We start from the raw sequence: 17,051 nt of genomic DNA on the forward strand, positions 1-17,051 counted from the left end.
AAAAATGAACCTTGCCATTGGTGGGGAGGCTTGCGTGCCTCAGCGATACAGATGGCCGTACCGTAGGTGCAACCACAACGGAGGGGTATCTGTTGAGAGGCCAGACAAACATGTGGTTCCTGAAGAGGGGCAGCAGCCTTTTCAGTAGTTGCAAGGGCAACAGTCTGGATGATTGACTGATCTGGCCTTGCAACATTAACCAAAACGGCCTTGCTGTGCTGGTACTACGAACAGCTGAAAGCAAGGGGAAACTACAGCCGTAATTTTTCCCAAGGACGTGCAGCTTTACTGTATGATTAAATGATGATGACGTCCTCTTGGGTAAAATATTCCGGAGGTAAAATAGTTCCCCTTTCGGATCTCCAGGTGGGGACTACTCAAGAGGATGTCGTTATCAGTAGAAAGAAAACTGGCGTTCTACGGATCGGAGCTTGCAATGTCAAATCCCTTAATTGGGCAGGTAGGTTAGAAAACTTAAAAAGGGAACTGGATAGGTGAAAGTTAGATATAGTGGAAATTAGTGAATTTCAGTGGCAGGAGGAACACTACTTTTGGTCAGGTGAATACACACAAAATCAAATAGGGGTAGCTTTAATAATGAATAAAAAAAATAGGAATGTGGATAAGCTACTAAGAAAAGCATAGTGAGCACATTATTGTAGCCAAGATGGACACTAAGCCCACGCCTACCACAGCAGTAAAAGTTCATATGCCAACTAGCTCCGCAGAAGACAAAGAGATTGAAGAATTGTACAATGAGATAAAAGAAATTATTCAAATACTGAAGTGATATGAAAATTTAATAGTGTGGGGGATTGGAAATCAACAGTAGGAAAAGGAAAAGAAGGAAAAGTAGTGGGTGAATATGGAATGGGGGTAAGGAATGAAAGAGGAAGCCACCTGGAAGAATTTTGCATAGAGCATAAGTTAATCACAGCTAACACTTTGTTTAATAATCATGAAACAAGGTTAAATACATGGAAGAGGCCTGGAGACACTGGAAGTTTTCAGATAGATTATATAATGGTAAGACAGATTTAGGAACCAGGTTTTAAATTGTAAGACACTGTACGACAGGGGCAAATGTGGTCTCTGACCACAATCTGTTGGTCATGAGCTGTAGATTAAAACTGAAGGAACTGCAAAAAGGTGGAAATTTAAGGAGATGGGTCCTGGATAAATTGAAAGAACCAGAGGTTGTACAGAGTTTTAGAGAGAGCATTAGGGAACAATTGAAGGCAGCAGACGACTAGTAGAAATCCTTGGGTAACAGAAGAGAGATTGAATTTAATTGATGAAAGGAGAAAATATAAAAATGCAGTAAATGAAGCAGGCAAAAAGGAATACAAACGTCTCAAAAATGATATCTACAAGAAGTGCAAAATGGCTAAGCAGGGATGGCTAGAGGACAAATGTAAGGATGTAGAGGCATGTATCACTAGGGGTAAGATAGATACTGCCTACAGGAAAATTAGAGAGACCTTTCGAGGAAAAAGAACCACTTGTATGAATATCAAGAGCTCTGATGGTAACCAGTTCTAAGCAAAGAAGGGAAAGCAAAAAGGTGGAAGAAGTATATAGACAGTTTATACAAGGGCAATGTACTTGAGGGCAATATTATGGAAATGGAAGAGGACATACATGAAGATTAAATGGGAGATATGTTATTGCATGAAGAGTTTGAGAGAGCACTGAAAGACCTAAGTTGAAACAAGGCCCCAGGAGTAGACAACATTCCATTAGACCTACTGAAAGCCTTGGGAGAGCCAGCCATGACAAAACTCTTCCATCTAGTGAGCAAGAGATATGAGACAGGCGAAATACCCTCCGACTTCAAGAATAATATAATAATTCGAATCGCAAAGAAAGCAGGTGTTGACAGGTGTGAAAATTACCGAACTATTAGTTTAATAAGTCATGGCTGCAGAATACTAACATGAATTCTTTACAGATGAATGGAAAACCAGGGAGAAGCTGACCTTGGGGAAGATCAGTTTGGATTCTGTAGAAATGTTGGAACACGTGAGGCAATACTGACAATGTTGACTGGAATACTCTCTTTCAAATTCTAAAGGTGGCAGGGGTGAAATACAGGGAGTGATAGGCTATTTAAAATTTGTACAGGAACCAGATGGCAGTTATAAGAGTTGAGGATTATGAAAGACAAGCAGTGGTTGGGGGGGGGGGGGGGGGGGGGAGATCCCTAGGGTTATTCAATCTGTATATTGAGCAAGCAGTAAAGGAAAGGAAAGAAAAATTTGGAGTAGGAATTAAAATCCATGGAGATGAAATAAAAACTTTGAGGTTTGCCGATGAGATTGTAATTCTGTCAGAGACAGCAAAGGACCTGGAAGAGCAGTTGAACGGAATGGGCAGTGTCTTGAAAGGAGAATATAAGATGAACATCAATAAAAGGAAAATGAGGATAATGGAATGTAGTTGAATTAAATCAGGTGATGCTGTGGGAATTAGATTAGGAAATGAGACACTTGAAGTAGTAGATGAGTTTTGCTATTTGGGGAGAAAAATAAATGACGATGGTCGAAGTAGAGAGGATATAAAATGTAGACTGACAATGGCAAGGAAGTTGTTTCTGAAGAAGACAAATTTGTTAACACTAAATGTAGATTTAAGCGTCAGGAAGTCCTTTCTGAAAGTATTTGTATGGAGTGTAGCCATGTATGGAAGTGAAACATGGACGATAAATAGTTTAGAGAAGAAGAGAACAGAAGCTTTCAAAATGTGGTGCTACAGAAGAATGCTGAAGATTAGATGGGTAGATCACATAACTAATGAGGAGGTGCTGAATAGAATTGGGGAGAAGAGAAATTTGTGGCACAACATGACTAGAAGAAGGGATGGGTTGGTAGGACACATTCTGAGGCATCAAGTGATCACCAATTTAGTATTGGAGGGCAGTGCGGGAGGTAAAAATTGTAGAGGGAGACCAAGAGATGAATACTGTAAGCAGATTCACAGATTCAGAAGGATGTAGGTTGCAGTAGGTACTTGGAGATAAAGAAGCTTGCACAGGATAGAGTAGCATGGAAAGCTGCATCAAAACAGTCTCTGGACTGAAGACAACAACAACAACAACACAGAAACAATTTAATATATACAGATAACCGAAGATACTTGTTTGCTTATTCTCGCCCCTCTTCCAATGAGCAAAGTTTTGGGAGATCGGGTTATGGCATGTGCCGTATTTCCTTATCAGTCATACAGTAAAATAGCATAAATGCCATAAATTTGAGCTCCGCAAGCACATAAATCAACATACCACATATTGAGGCACTTCTATCAGCCAGTCACAGCACAGGGTACTCAACACCATGCAGTTTTTATGGTGAAAAAACTTAACAATGAATACATTTGTTCCACATCATTTTGTGAGTGAAGTTTGTGGAGAGCCTGATATGTTGCACAGCCATACATCCAGTTAGGAGCAAAGGTGATAATTTGGTTGAGATTTTTTGAAAACAATTAACTTGGTTCCATAAGAATTGTCATACGCCTTGTGCAACGTGGTTTAGAATCTTCTGATCTCTGTGCAGTGAGAATGATGTCTGCATGACTTCACATACAATGTGTTTTGATGGGCTGATAGAAGAAAACAAAGCAGATGCCATTCTGATTTACATGTTTGCTAAGCTGAAGTGCCTTATTTGGTGGTTTTCTTATTTAGAAGTGTGCTTTAATTGATGCACTGCATTAAATATCTCTCAAAAATGTTTCTTCTTGTTATACTTTGTTGAGCAGAAGTATCTCCAAATCTGATGTCAGAGACTACACTACATCATTTACTCATCAATGTCACATTTAAAGAAACCTGATATACAAGCTGGCAAAGGGGCATCTACTGTCACACTTACAAAGAAATGATCTTTGCATTTACTGTTAGTGACAGAGCATTGTTGAGTGTGTTGCACGGTTGCTGAAGTCCTGTCTGTAGTTCAACTTAACAGAATGAAGAACTTTCTCAATAGCTGACCACAAACTTGGTGAATCATAAAGTTAAAAAGGTGGGAAATGATTAGATACCATGAAGGGAAAACTGTTACATGTAGTTGCAACTGGATGAAAGTGCACACGCACACTTCCAAAAACCTAAAAAATTTCCGAGATTTGAACTGCAACTTTTTTTTAGGGATCCATTAAAAAAAATTACTCAAGCAAAAAAGTAGCAATTAAGGTAATATACATTACTACAAAACTACTGTTTATCAACTTGCACGGAGAAATTTGATAAACTAAAAAACCCGAGAATTTCTCGCAAGCAGAGGCAATAAAATGTGCAACTTAGCTACATGTTTATATTTGGCTGCGTTACTGACCATCAGTGTCCACAACAATCATCTGGTGTGGCTGACTGAGGCCCTCTGCGAGACTGTAGAAGTGAATTGTACTGTCGAACGTGATGAAGCCCACAGTGGTTCTTGCATCACCTGGCAGTTTATCCAGTTCCTCCAGCAGAGTCTCACAAAATATCTGAAGGTATCCAGACTCAACAGCTAAAGCACTTACATCCAGCACAAAGAGGTACACAGCCGGCTGCGGTGGCCGTAGCTAAAAAATGTAATCAAAGTTTAAAACAATGTTGTAACAGTCCAGTACTGTGAATATTACATAAATAGGCAAATGAGACAATCATCATCATCAAGTTATTCATTTCAGCAGATCATCAACTTTTCACTCACCATATACTCCGATGGAGCAATAAATTCTATGGTTGAAGACTTTATCTCAGGCCTCCTTGACGGATCCCCAAAGGATTTGCTGACAGGATCAAACTGGAACTCCTCTGGTACTGAAAAGAGAAATGAATGAGACTGGTCATGGCAGCAAATTTCATATACTGGACTTTTATTTAAGTTTAATATTTACTGTCTTAAGAAATGAAGAGCAAGAAATGACTTACATTCATTTGCCCTGAAGCAGAGATTGCATTTCCATCGTTTGTGGTCCACAAAATATACAAATGGATTAATGTAAGTTCGACACGAACGGCAGCGGACAATGGTGTTGCACTGAATAACAGGCAAGTGCTGCAACAAAAGGCAGGCATAATGAAAGGAACAGGACTTTATGTAGTACTTAGTGAACTAACCAACTGTAATACATTATGTAGATCCAGAAACCTGTGTCATTCAAAAGCTAAACTACAATGTTTAACAACTACTTTATTTACACAGAACACAGTACCTCTTCTGTAAAGTGTTATCTTCAGTCATTCTATTATTTGTATTTCAGGTTGCATTTGGCATTGTCACATTAAATTATACACACACACACACACACACACACACACACACACACACACACACACACACACACTCGCAAGCACCCCAAGCAGGGGCAGAAGAACACACATATAAAAAAAAACGTATTAAGTATGTAAGTTTTCACAGCCAGCAGCTTCTTCTCTTGGCAAACGGTTGTAGGGGAAGGAAGAGGGGTAAAGGGAAAGAACAGGAAGAAGTTTACAAAAAGGGGTAGACTTTGGAAAAGTCAACCAGAACCCCAGGTCCAGGAAGACTTACTGGATGGGATAAGAAGGAAAGACTAAAATAAGATCAGATAGATCAATCTGAACTTACATTAAGATCCTTGAAGGGATGAATAAGTATTCCTAAAGGTAATCTTGATTTCTGCAGAAGAGAACTCGTTTCAGGTATTTTGGTAAGTGTGCACCTAAAAATGCTGAAATGTAGATTTACAACAGAGTTAGCCTTAAAGAACTTTGTGCCAAACATGAAATCATACACAAGAGTAAACACAAAAGCAAGTCACTACAATAAAACTTCACTTACTCTGGGCTACAATTAACACTATCCAAAAATTCTTGGTGTAATCTAATTTTTGGTGGTTCAATTTTCTCAGTAGGTAGTATGTTCCGGTTCTGTAGAAGATCACAGCTTTCATGTCCCTGCAACAAACCAGACTTAGCATAAGTTGTTTGTTATTACTCCGCCCATTCATGTAGTTTTCCACAAAGTATATATCACTTGTTGTAACACATTATTTTGAAAAAGCAACACACAATGCACAGAAGAGTCTACTTTCTGTCTACTTTAGTAAAAGTTCCACCAAGCTTCCCTAGCTTTTCATTCAGCTTCACAAGTGGTGGTGAATTTGAGAGATTTCACACTTTCAAAGAATGATTATTTTGAATTACTCTCAAATGTTCGTCAGATGGCAATGAAAGACAGTCCCAGAATGTATTCACCTGTTCCCGGCATTCCAAAAGGAACTGGTGGAACCTCAGCTACACAATTTGATTATAAAGAAAGAGTAAAGTGTATTTTATAATATACAGTTAAGATTTCAATTATGTCGCACATGCTTTCCTATTTACTAGTATTGTCCAGTAGATATCTCTTTAGTTTCTGTTATGGAAACAGAACAGCACATATGAGAAATTGAACAATCATAAAATACACACAAATATAAAACATAACATACAAATTCAGTGTTATCTTTGTACCAAAGTATCTTGTCATGACCATGATGCAGGTATCAAGTACATGTGCTAATGCCTTGTTAATATCATTACCCTTTTTTACAGATGTGTTGCTGCTGCTGGATAGTGCTATTATCACATACGTGATAAAATACTCTCTTATACACTATGGTGTTATGTATTACATTAAACACCAGTCATAGTAATTATCCCATACAAAAATGGGAAATTCACAAAACAAAAATTACTTACCAATTAGTATTTAAAAAGCCACTAAATCTAAATACATATGGCTATGATTGAGGAGGAAGAAGAAAAAAAAAATCTGGTAACCAAGACTGATGGAACCTGACAACAACCTAATGAGAATGGGAAGTAAATCCAAGGTAATCATGACAGTCTGTAACTTCTGCCAGTGATATAGCCATACTGTCAAATGACACAAACTGCTACAATTCAACTCTAACTGCTAACATAACTGTGAATCAAACTGGACTGTACATATAATTTGACAACACAGAAGCGATGATCAACATCAAAGATGGCCTTCCCAAGAACTCCGAATGAAATACAGAGACATCAGCAGGGTAGAAAAATTTAAATACCTAGGTAAGATCATCAAGAAGAAACTGACCAGGTGCGAGTGGGAGTTCACTCTGAGGGTTCCATACAAATTTAATTGTGCATATAAACATTTCATCCATCCCAGGAATCGAAAATCTCGACGATTTTTGCCTGTTATCAACATCAATATTGGCAACATGTTGATCCCGGGAATTCCAAGAGTTTTGAGAATATTTGAAGTTTGAATAGCAAACAAATACTGAAGTTTTTTTTCGCATGATATAATCACAAATTAACAATGTTCTGATTTTTTGCCCCTTAATTGTTCTGTGAAACCTTGTTTATTCCAAATTTCTTTAACAAAATGGAGGGTCCTGTTAATGGCTAGCAGCTCTGCTGTGAACACACTACATGATTCCGGCAGTATATGACGTTCCATGCCAGTAGGAGACAAAGTGCATCCCACCTTATCAATTTTCTTAGAACCATCAGTGTAGAAGATGGTGGCATCCTGGAACTCTGCAAGGATGGCACATACAAGGCACCAGAAAATCATAGGGGCGACAGAGATCTTAGGACCCTGGAACAGATCAGTCCTAATCTGTGGTCTAGGCGCCATCCAAAAGGAGGGGGGGGGGGGGGGGGGGGTGTTAATAGGAGGGAAGACACGGGGTGCATTTCAGTGAGTGGAGGTGGAGATCCTGACAGAGGGAAGTGAGATACATGCCAGCTGGCAATCCCACCCATGGGCAAGTGTCAGGAGGGAGACATCCCTCGTTGCAAAGAAGACAGGGTACATTGGATGGTCGGGGAATTGGCGAATGGCGATTGCATAAGAAACCAGGAGGTGGCTCCATCATATTTGAGAGGGAGAATCCCCACTTCTGTGAGGAGGACGTCAATGGAACTAGTGTGAAATGCACCAATAGCCAGACATACCCCACAATGATGAACAGGAGTCAAGCAGTTTCAAAGTGGAAGGTGCCGCTGAGCCATAAACTTGGTTACCATATCTAGTCTGGACAAGACCAGAGCACGGTAATGATGGAGAAAAGTGGTACTGTCTGCACTCCAAGATGTGTGAGCCAGGAGGCGGAGAGCATTAAGCTCCAGCATGCAGGTAGTCTTCAGGTGGTGAATATGGGGCATTCATGTTAGTTTTTTTTTATCAAATATAAGGCCCAAGAAACAAGACTGTGCTACAACATCTAGGCAGTGGTTGCCTAAATGAAGTTCTGGATCGGGATGTACTGTGGGTTGACAGCAAAATGCATGACCCGAGTTTTGGAGGGAGAAAACTGGCGCCTTGGAGCAAGCGTTCAGCAGCTGCTACCAAGTGGGAGCTGCTCCAGCTGCAAAAATCGACATATAATGCCAGAGTAACCAGAACTCCAACACAAGTTACAAGCCTATCGATGGCATCGAGAGAGTGTGACACTTAATACAAGAACACTGTGAGATCCATTCTCCTGGATCAAGGGGTGCTGAGTGAAAAGCCAAGTCTAGCCTGCAAGGCCAGTGGGATAAAAACTCGCAGATAAAAATCTGAAGGGGGTCATGAAATACCCAGTCATGGAAGGTAACTAAAATTTATGCCCTATGTAGGTCAAAGAAGACTGCAACAAGGTGTCTGCATTTAGCAAAAGCCCGTCATATTGCTGTTTCCAATCTGAGTAAATGGTCAGTTGTAGATCATCCTTCCCAGAAGCCACACTGATACGGGGACAAAACGCTCCAAGATTCAAGCACCCAACATAATCAGAAGCTAACCATCCTCTTGATCAACTTATAAAGTAAGCTGGTCTGGCTAATCAACTGGTAACTGTCAAGAGACCTTGGATTATTCCCTGATTTAAGGACAATTGTGGGTGGAATCTGGGCCTGAGGCCACGTCATGTGAAGAAGTGAGAGCCTACCAGGATTCCCACTCAGTGAAGGGTTCATTACAAGATTCAGCTTGGTGGGGTTGAAACAGAGGTGGGTTCTACAACTCATCATTTCTGCCAGAGAAAGGTAGTGGGATAGGATGAGGACACCGATGCTGCCGCGAGGTGTTCTACAAGGATCGATGGATCAATACACAAAACACCCTGTGGGATAAGACCCTGGACAGTTGAAAGTCACTGGCTGCTGAGAAGGCTACAGACCTTGGACCAAACCTACAATGAAGAGGGTTACATCCCCCGAGAAGAAACAAGTATTTTTTTATACTCTGTTTAATAATGTAGCAAACCTTAGCACGGAGACACTTAAAAGCGATAAGGTTAGTCTGTGAGGGTGTCATTTAATTTGTTGCAGTGCCCATTGGTGGTCCTGGATAGCGACTGCTACATCCTCGGTCCATCATGGTACCACTCGACCATGAAGGGGGCGTGTGTATAGCAGGATAGCAGTGCCAGTGGCATGAAGAATAGTGTCAGAGATGTCTTGCACAACCACATCAATGCAATCTAAGAGAGAGTTGACAAAGTGTCCAGCAAATGTATATATGGGCCACTTGGCTCTACAGAATGCCCAAAATGGGGGACGGTCTGCCTGGCGGTGTTAGGGAAACAACAGAATCACAGGAAAGTGGACACTGTCACAAAGCTCATCATGAGGTGAGACCTATGTAGTGAAGCCATGAGAGCAGGGGAGGAGATCGTGAGATCAATGGCAGAAAAGGTGCCATGAGCAACACTGAAGTGTGTAGGAGCGTCATCATTGAGGAGACATATCAAAGTCTGTAATAAGTTGGCCAATTAGAAGATCTCTAGTCACAGGGGGGTGGTCTGCACTGAAGTTCCCAAGGGGGAGATATGGGGGCGGGAGTTGCTGTATTAAGGTAGGCAGTTCAACATTAGGAAATGGCCTACCTGGAGGGAGGTCGACACTGCAAATAGTGATTGCTGGGGATCATTTGCACTCATACCGCTATTGCTTCCAGTTTGGTAAGAAGGGGAATCCAGTCATTAATGTCACAAAATTGCAGACCCCTCTAGATGCTATCTCGGTAACGGCACAGTTCTGACAGAACTGTCCAATAACAATCAAACATTTCAGAGTGGTCATCACGGAAGTGCATATCTTGAAGAGCAAGACAGATGGAGAAAAAAGGAAACTAGTTGTATTTCCAGTAGGTGACAGTAATATCCATTGCAATTCCACTGGATTATCGAGTGGTGAGAGTCCAGGTTAGACACAAAGAAGCCGAGCAGACATCATGTCATCGGGTCAGTGGTCATCACACACACGAGGATAGGGTGACATCCATAAAAACTGGATCTGATTTGGAGTGAAGAGGGGGTGGAGCTCCCCTAGGATACCAGGGAAGCCTCATCCTTGGACTTGCACTGCTACTGCTTCTCCTTCTCCTCCTCCTCCTCTCCTCCTCCGTTAGAGGGTGGAAGGAGGTGTTATCATTAAGGGAGCAGGTGGCAGCAATGTTCGGATTGGACAGAGAGCGACATGCTTTGGGACCTTTGAGTGTGGTTCCCTTGTCCGAGCCGAGGTTACAGGCTTTCTATCTTGAGAATGCCAGGGAGGGGTGTTCCAAGAGGGAGCCCCGTCCCAAGCAAGAGCCAGAGGAGAGGATTTCTTCTCTGGCTGAGGAGGAGGAGCAGTTCCTTGAGGGGAAGAGATGAGATCGATTGGGGAGGAGGAAAGGGAAGGGAAAACCACAGGAGAGGGGGGACAGGACCAAGTATAGGAGGGAGAAAGGATGCAACAGAGGCAAAAGTAGAAAACACTGACACAGGGTGGAGTCAGTCATATTGCTGACGAGTCTCACTATAAGATAGACGATCCACGGACTTACAGTCTTGTATATTCTTTTCTTACTTGTAAGCAGGGCAGTCTGGTGAGCAGGGAGAGTGGTGGTCATGACAATTTGCACACACACAGGTGGCACAACACAGCGACTTCTCTCATGGAATGGGTGTCCAGTCACCACACAGTGAGTCTGCCTTACGGCACGAAGACATATATCCAAAACGCAAGCACCAAAAGCACCTTGTGGGTAGCAGGGCGTATGGCTTCACACCACATTGGTAACACACAACTTTGACCCTCCCTAGGAGGATACCCCCTCAAAAGCCAAAACAAAGGCACCAGTATTGATGCATTAGTCTTTATGATCCTTCTGCACACATCTAATGAACTGAATACCGTGTCGTTTCAGATTAGCCCAGAGTTACTCATCAATTTGAAGTATGAGGTCCCTATTACAAATCACTTCCCGGACCATATTCAGAGACTGATGACGGGCAATAAACACCAGGAGATCGCCAAGATGATCACAAGCACGAAGAGCTGCAGACTGGGTGGCTGAAGCAGCTTTGATTAACTGGAGATCCAACCACATCATGCCGAGAGACTCCACTTCACCAAACTTGTCCTTGATATTCTCCACAAAAAAACGATGGCTTTGTGGTGGTGAATGTGTCTTCACCCATCCCAGTACAGACCAGGTAGTGTGGACAGTGTTTCATCGTAAGATGGCGAACCCGGCTCTTCTCCCAGGGTGTGACCCGGAAAGGGAAGGTTTCAGGGTCATACAAAGCAGTAGTCAATGATCCGGTACCATTCCCAAGACAGCCATTTGAGAACAGCCAGATTTTTGCTGCTTGATCCACTTCACTTCATGCACCAAGCATCTACCCTGATACCACCCACTCCGAGCAGGGGCTCTCCCCCATGGCCGCTACCCAGCCACAGTACGTGTCGTCCGGCATGGCGGCTGTTGCCAGAGATGCTGATGCTCCAGGATGACAAGCAACCACTCCTTGGCATACATGGGGAAGCAACAGCTCAGGTATCAGTAGTGTGATACCTCTGTTGTCAAGGGGCTCAGCCTGACAGATATACAACAGCTTCACCACACAGACTTTTAACACATGCTGGTGACCTAGCAGGGCAGAAGGGGGGCTATGGCAAGGAAGCAAGGGGGAGGAGGGGGGGGGGGCAAGGGGCAGAAAGGGCAGGGCTCCACAGCGTGGACATTAGGGAGGGAATTCTTCCTCAAATGGCTCACACTGAAGACAGAAAATCTAGAAGTGGAGATCAAATAGGCAAAAGGAACGAAACCGCAAGGAATACAGGGAACCACATGGACAGATAGATTGACATAAATAAGAATGCCAAGAGAAGGGAAGGAAGGGTCAGCAGAGTAGGAGTGAGGATGAGGAGCGAGGGTCACAGTGAAGGAAATGCAGCCTGGGAATGAAGAATGGGCTGCAATAGCTCAGGGCCCAATGTGTGCTGCGCAATAACTCATGAAAGAACAGTGAGCCCCTGGGGGAACCCATTCCTGAGAAAAAGGGATTTGAACAGTCTGACAGACAGACGTAGACAACAAAACAATCCTATTGGGGGTTCCATTTTTACCGACTGGACTAAAGAAACCTAAAAATAGACTGGACAAGGAAGCATAAAGTTGAAATAGCCTATCGAACATCACACACGATCTAAAACTAGAAATGCTTTTCACAAAACACTAAGATACATCACTATGAAACACTTCTGAAGCCAATAGCTATGTATGGAGCCACAACCCGATCCCTAAAGGCACACAAAAGGCTTGTCAAAGAACTGGAGAAAAAGAGCACAGAATCATTAGACCACCATCCATGGCATCCATTTACATGAGTAACATCCAGCAAACTTGATCCAATAAGGAATCCATCGCAAAACAGAGAGAATTACAGACAACCTGCAAAAGATGTGTAACAATTTTAAGGTACCTCAAAAGAATAGGCAGGAACAGGTGAACCCAGAAGATCTTCCACTTTTTTATTCAACTCCGAAATCTACAATTCTCTAGTTTAGAAATAAAAAAATCCTTGAACTCCAACAAATAAAACCCAAAGTCACTTGCTACAGGAATCTCTTCCAGAAGTCGATGTTGAGGAATGGCTAAACCAAGCTGAAGGAAATAAAAAGATGTGCTGCCCCTTGAATGATGGAGAGCAATCACGCCCATTCACAAAGCATGAAGGATATCTAGGCTTCAAAGAAAGCTTAGTTCTCTGCCAAATGTAACAAGACTTAACATGGTCCTAGATATCTCCAGCAAAATAAATGATGATGATGATGTAGTTATTAAAAGACTAATTATTGATTAAAATGTTCTTTACCAAACAGGAAGACAATATCATGGAACACTGTCTATACTTACTACAATGGTCCACAATAAATATGTCAAAATGTAAAAAAAATGGCTAACAAATCAATATGTAGATACTCCCATTGGCTTTCATTGGTAGCAGACATTAGTCTTCATAATATGTTCACAGGCCAAAACTAGTAATTTTCGAAATTGGTGAAATACAGTTGTGATCTTGACTGTACATCATAATAATGTGCTATTTAATATAACTGAATACTCTTATTCAGACTGTGTCTTCACTGTTAAAAGTATGGCATATGCCACACCAACTGAGGTGCTGGAATGACACCACACACATGTTTTCAGCAGTCTCTCACAAACCACAGGTCATGTTCCAGTGGCAGATTTCCCATCCTTTTCAGCAAGTATGGCCACTGTTTGTTCCTCAATAACATGGAGAGGATTTACAAGTTGGCACTCACAGAAAGATATTCAGGCATCATGATGGCCTGACGATGCCTACATATCTTGGCAAAGTATCACACAATTTGGATGACGCAACCTGGCAACCTGGCTGAATACCTGGTGGTGATCTTTCCAATACCCAACCAACAGACCGAATAAAAAAAAGATTGAAAATTTCAGATGCCTTCCACATTAATACAGGTAATTCAGAACAATTATTTAGTGTTACCAAAAACAGCTAAACATTGCAGAAGTATCTCTACTGAACAATTCAAAATTGAAAACATTACTCCAGTAAAAACATGCAAAATCACTGTCTGATATCTTTAGCTTCATCATGATCAGCCATTTCTATCACAAAATGGCAAGGGCTCTTCAAGTCAAACATTCAGGTGCACTTTTAGCAGGTTCCTCCAGCACTACTGTGATCTTGTCCTTATTTCACCAGTCTGGTGGTCTTCTTCTGGACCTTCATCTGCTTCCTGAACTCAACTGCATCACCAGTTTTGCCCACCTCTCATATTTGCCTCTAGCAATGTGGCCAGCCCATTGCCAGTTCAGGTAGGCCGCCCTTTGCAAGACGTCCTTGATCTTTGGGAACGATCTTACATTACCCGACTTCAACATTTCCTTTTTTATTGCTTATTACATCTTGTACAGATCTTTATATATCTCTTGTGGTAGGAGTTTGCTAGACACCAACATTCTTAGCTTATTTAATGAAAGAACACAGCTGATCACAACAGAATAAAATGCTTTGCTTCCTGTGACTGGAAACTGGTAGTCCTCAGAATTGAGAAAAATCTGATAAAACACACCAGATGTAGTGCACTGTTTGTTGACAAATCAATGCCACCTCTAACACACTATTTGGAGATAAATTTACTCTAGAATAGTTATAAAATTTTCTCTACACTACAAAGAGAACACCACCCACTAACAATTATATTCCACAAATTTTTATGTTGTCGTTTCAGACAGAAAAATTAGGGTATAGCAGAAGAAAGCAAGAACTTCTCTTACAGGCAAGAGACTCAATTACATTGTGAGATATACTTACCCACAATTTGTTGAAACCTTGTTGAGCAACTGACATTCCAGACATCATCTGACTGAGATTCTCTGGGCTGGTAGGCTGATAATCAGGCTGCAAAAAATTTAGTCAACAATGTAGAACTACTGTAGCAGAGGCATACCAAATTGTTATATAAAAATCAGTGATAGTAAATTAAATTACTTACATGTTTAAAATGAATTCTCATACCAAAGGGACACAGAAGATTAACTTCTTAACGGCATATAATGCTGTTGAAACTTGACAAAGATAGTGTCACAGTTATATAGTTTCAGAAACAACAGTTCCTCTGACAAAAGCTGGACAGAAACGTAGGCAACAAAAGCTGTAGAAATTATATGGAGACAACCACATAGCTGATGTTGCCAAATATAGGTAAAGTTGTCAAAACTTTCATCCAAATTTGACATCTGCCTCACATGTCCTAAGACATTTTAAATTACACAAAATCGTTGAAGTATGCATGAGGTGGTATGTCCATCAGACGAGAAAATAATCTTAAATAGTCTCATGGACACTATTCAAGGTTCTCCCATGTAGCAACATCATAATGTTGGTTCTCCATATCCCACTTTGAAACTCATCCATAACTACCCATAAAATACTACGCTTCACAAGCAATTTACAAATACATTTATATCTACACTCTGCAAAACACTGAAGTGCATGGCACAGGCCATGTACAACTGTACCAGTAATTAGGGTTTTTTTCCATTCCATTCACATATGGAGAGCAGCTGTGTGCATGCTGTAATTATTCTAATCTCATCCTCACAATCAATAGGGGCTTGTTGTATACTCCTAGATCCCTCACTTCAAAACTATACTTGAAACTTTGTTACCAGACTTTTTGGGATAGTTTACAATTATCGTCAAGATTCTTCCAGTTCAGTTTCTTCAGCATCTCTGCGGGACACCCCCATGGGTCAAACAAGACTGTGAGCATTCATACTGCCTTTCTCTGTACACATTCAATATAGCCTGTTAGCCCTATTTTGTATGGGCCCCGCACACTTGATTAATACTCTAGAACCACTAGAATGAGTAATTTATAAACAATCTCCTTTCTAGATTGATTGCAGGTCCTCAGTATTCTACCAATAAACCAAAGTCTACCACCCGCTTCACCCACGACTGAGCCTATGTGATCATCCCATTTCATATCTCTACAAAGTGTTACATCCACGTATATGTACGAGTTGGCCGATTCCAATTGTGACTCACTGATATTATAGTCATAGAATACCATGGTTTTTTGTTTTGTGAATTGCGCAATTTTACGTTTCTGAACATTTGTTAATATAATATTGTCTGCAAGGTCATTAATATACAACATGAACAGCAAGAGTCCCAACACACTTCCCTGAGACACGTCCGAAGTTATTTCCACATCTGATTATGACTCTACATCAAAGATAACATGCTGCTGCCTCCTGACTAAAAAGCCCTCAATCCATTCACAAATTTCACTTCATATCCCATATGATTGTACTTTTGACAATAAGTGTGTGTGTGTGTGTGTGTGTGTGTGTGTGTGTGTGTGTGTGTGTGTGTGTGTGTGCAGTACAGAGTCAAATGCTATTCGGAAATCAAGGAAAACTGCATCCTACCTGGTTGCATTGCTCCAAAGCTTTCAGTATGTCATGCAAGAAAAGTGCGAGTTGGGTTTCACATGATCGATGTTTTTGAAATCCATGCTGGTTGGCTTTGAGGACGACACTCTGTTCAAGATACCTCATTATGTTTGAGCTCAGAACATGTTCTAAGATTCTGCAACAAATCGATCAAGGATATTGGACTGCAGTTTTGTGGATCACTTCTACTACCCTTCCTGTAGACAGGTGTGACCTCTGCCTTTTTCCAAGAACTTGGCAGTTTTTTGTTCGAGGAAACAGCAAAAGATTATAGTTAGAAGAGGGGCTAAATCAGCCACAAATTCAGTATATAATCTGACAGGGACTCCACCAGAGCCTTGAGCTTTATTCTATTTTAACTATTTCAGCTGTTTCTCAACACCACTAACACAGACTTGTTTCACTCATCTCTTCAATGGTACAATGGTTAAATTGGGGCTATTTTCCTGGGTTTTACTTTGTAAAGGAACATTTTAAAATAGAGTTAGGCATTTCAGCTTCCTTTTTGGCACCCCCAATTTCAGTTCCTGTCTCTTTCATTAGGGACTGGACACTAACTTTGCTGCCACTAACAGCCTTTACATGCGACCAGAATTTCTTTGGGTTTTGTGAAAGATCATTTGACAGTATCCTGAGACGATAGTCATTGAAGGCTTTATGCATTTCTCACTTGTCAGCCAAATGCATTGCATTTAGCATTTCTCTATTAACAGCCCTATGCTACCAGTTATGCAGTAATCTCCGTTTCTTTAGAAGCTTCTTCAAAGT

The 17,051-nt window shown here is 41.3% G+C and overlaps 1 protein-coding gene across 2 annotated transcripts in view; it reads right to left on the bottom strand.

Annotated features, from left to right (window-relative positions):
* The window catches only part of LOC126419119 (protein transport protein Sec24A), a 147,758-nt gene that overhangs the window by 71,126 nt on the left and 59,581 nt on the right, over positions 1-17,051 (bottom strand). For both annotated transcript variants that reach the window (XM_050086217.1, XM_050086218.1), the window contains exons 6-11: positions 14,635-14,721; positions 5,811-5,926; positions 5,598-5,700; positions 4,919-5,045; positions 4,698-4,807; positions 4,335-4,566 (exon numbers count right to left, since the gene is read on the bottom strand). In XM_050086217.1, coding sequence (XP_049942174.1) covers positions 4,335-4,566; positions 4,698-4,807; positions 4,919-5,045; positions 5,598-5,700; positions 5,811-5,926; positions 14,635-14,721 — 775 coding nt within the window. The remainder of the gene's footprint in view (positions 1-4,334; positions 4,567-4,697; positions 4,808-4,918; positions 5,046-5,597; positions 5,701-5,810; positions 5,927-14,634; positions 14,722-17,051) is intronic.

Source organism: Schistocerca serialis, chromosome 9 (genome assembly GCF_023864345.2).
Source record: "Schistocerca serialis cubense isolate TAMUIC-IGC-003099 chromosome 9, iqSchSeri2.2, whole genome shotgun sequence".
NCBI lineage: Eukaryota > Metazoa > Arthropoda > Insecta > Orthoptera > Acrididae > Schistocerca > Schistocerca serialis.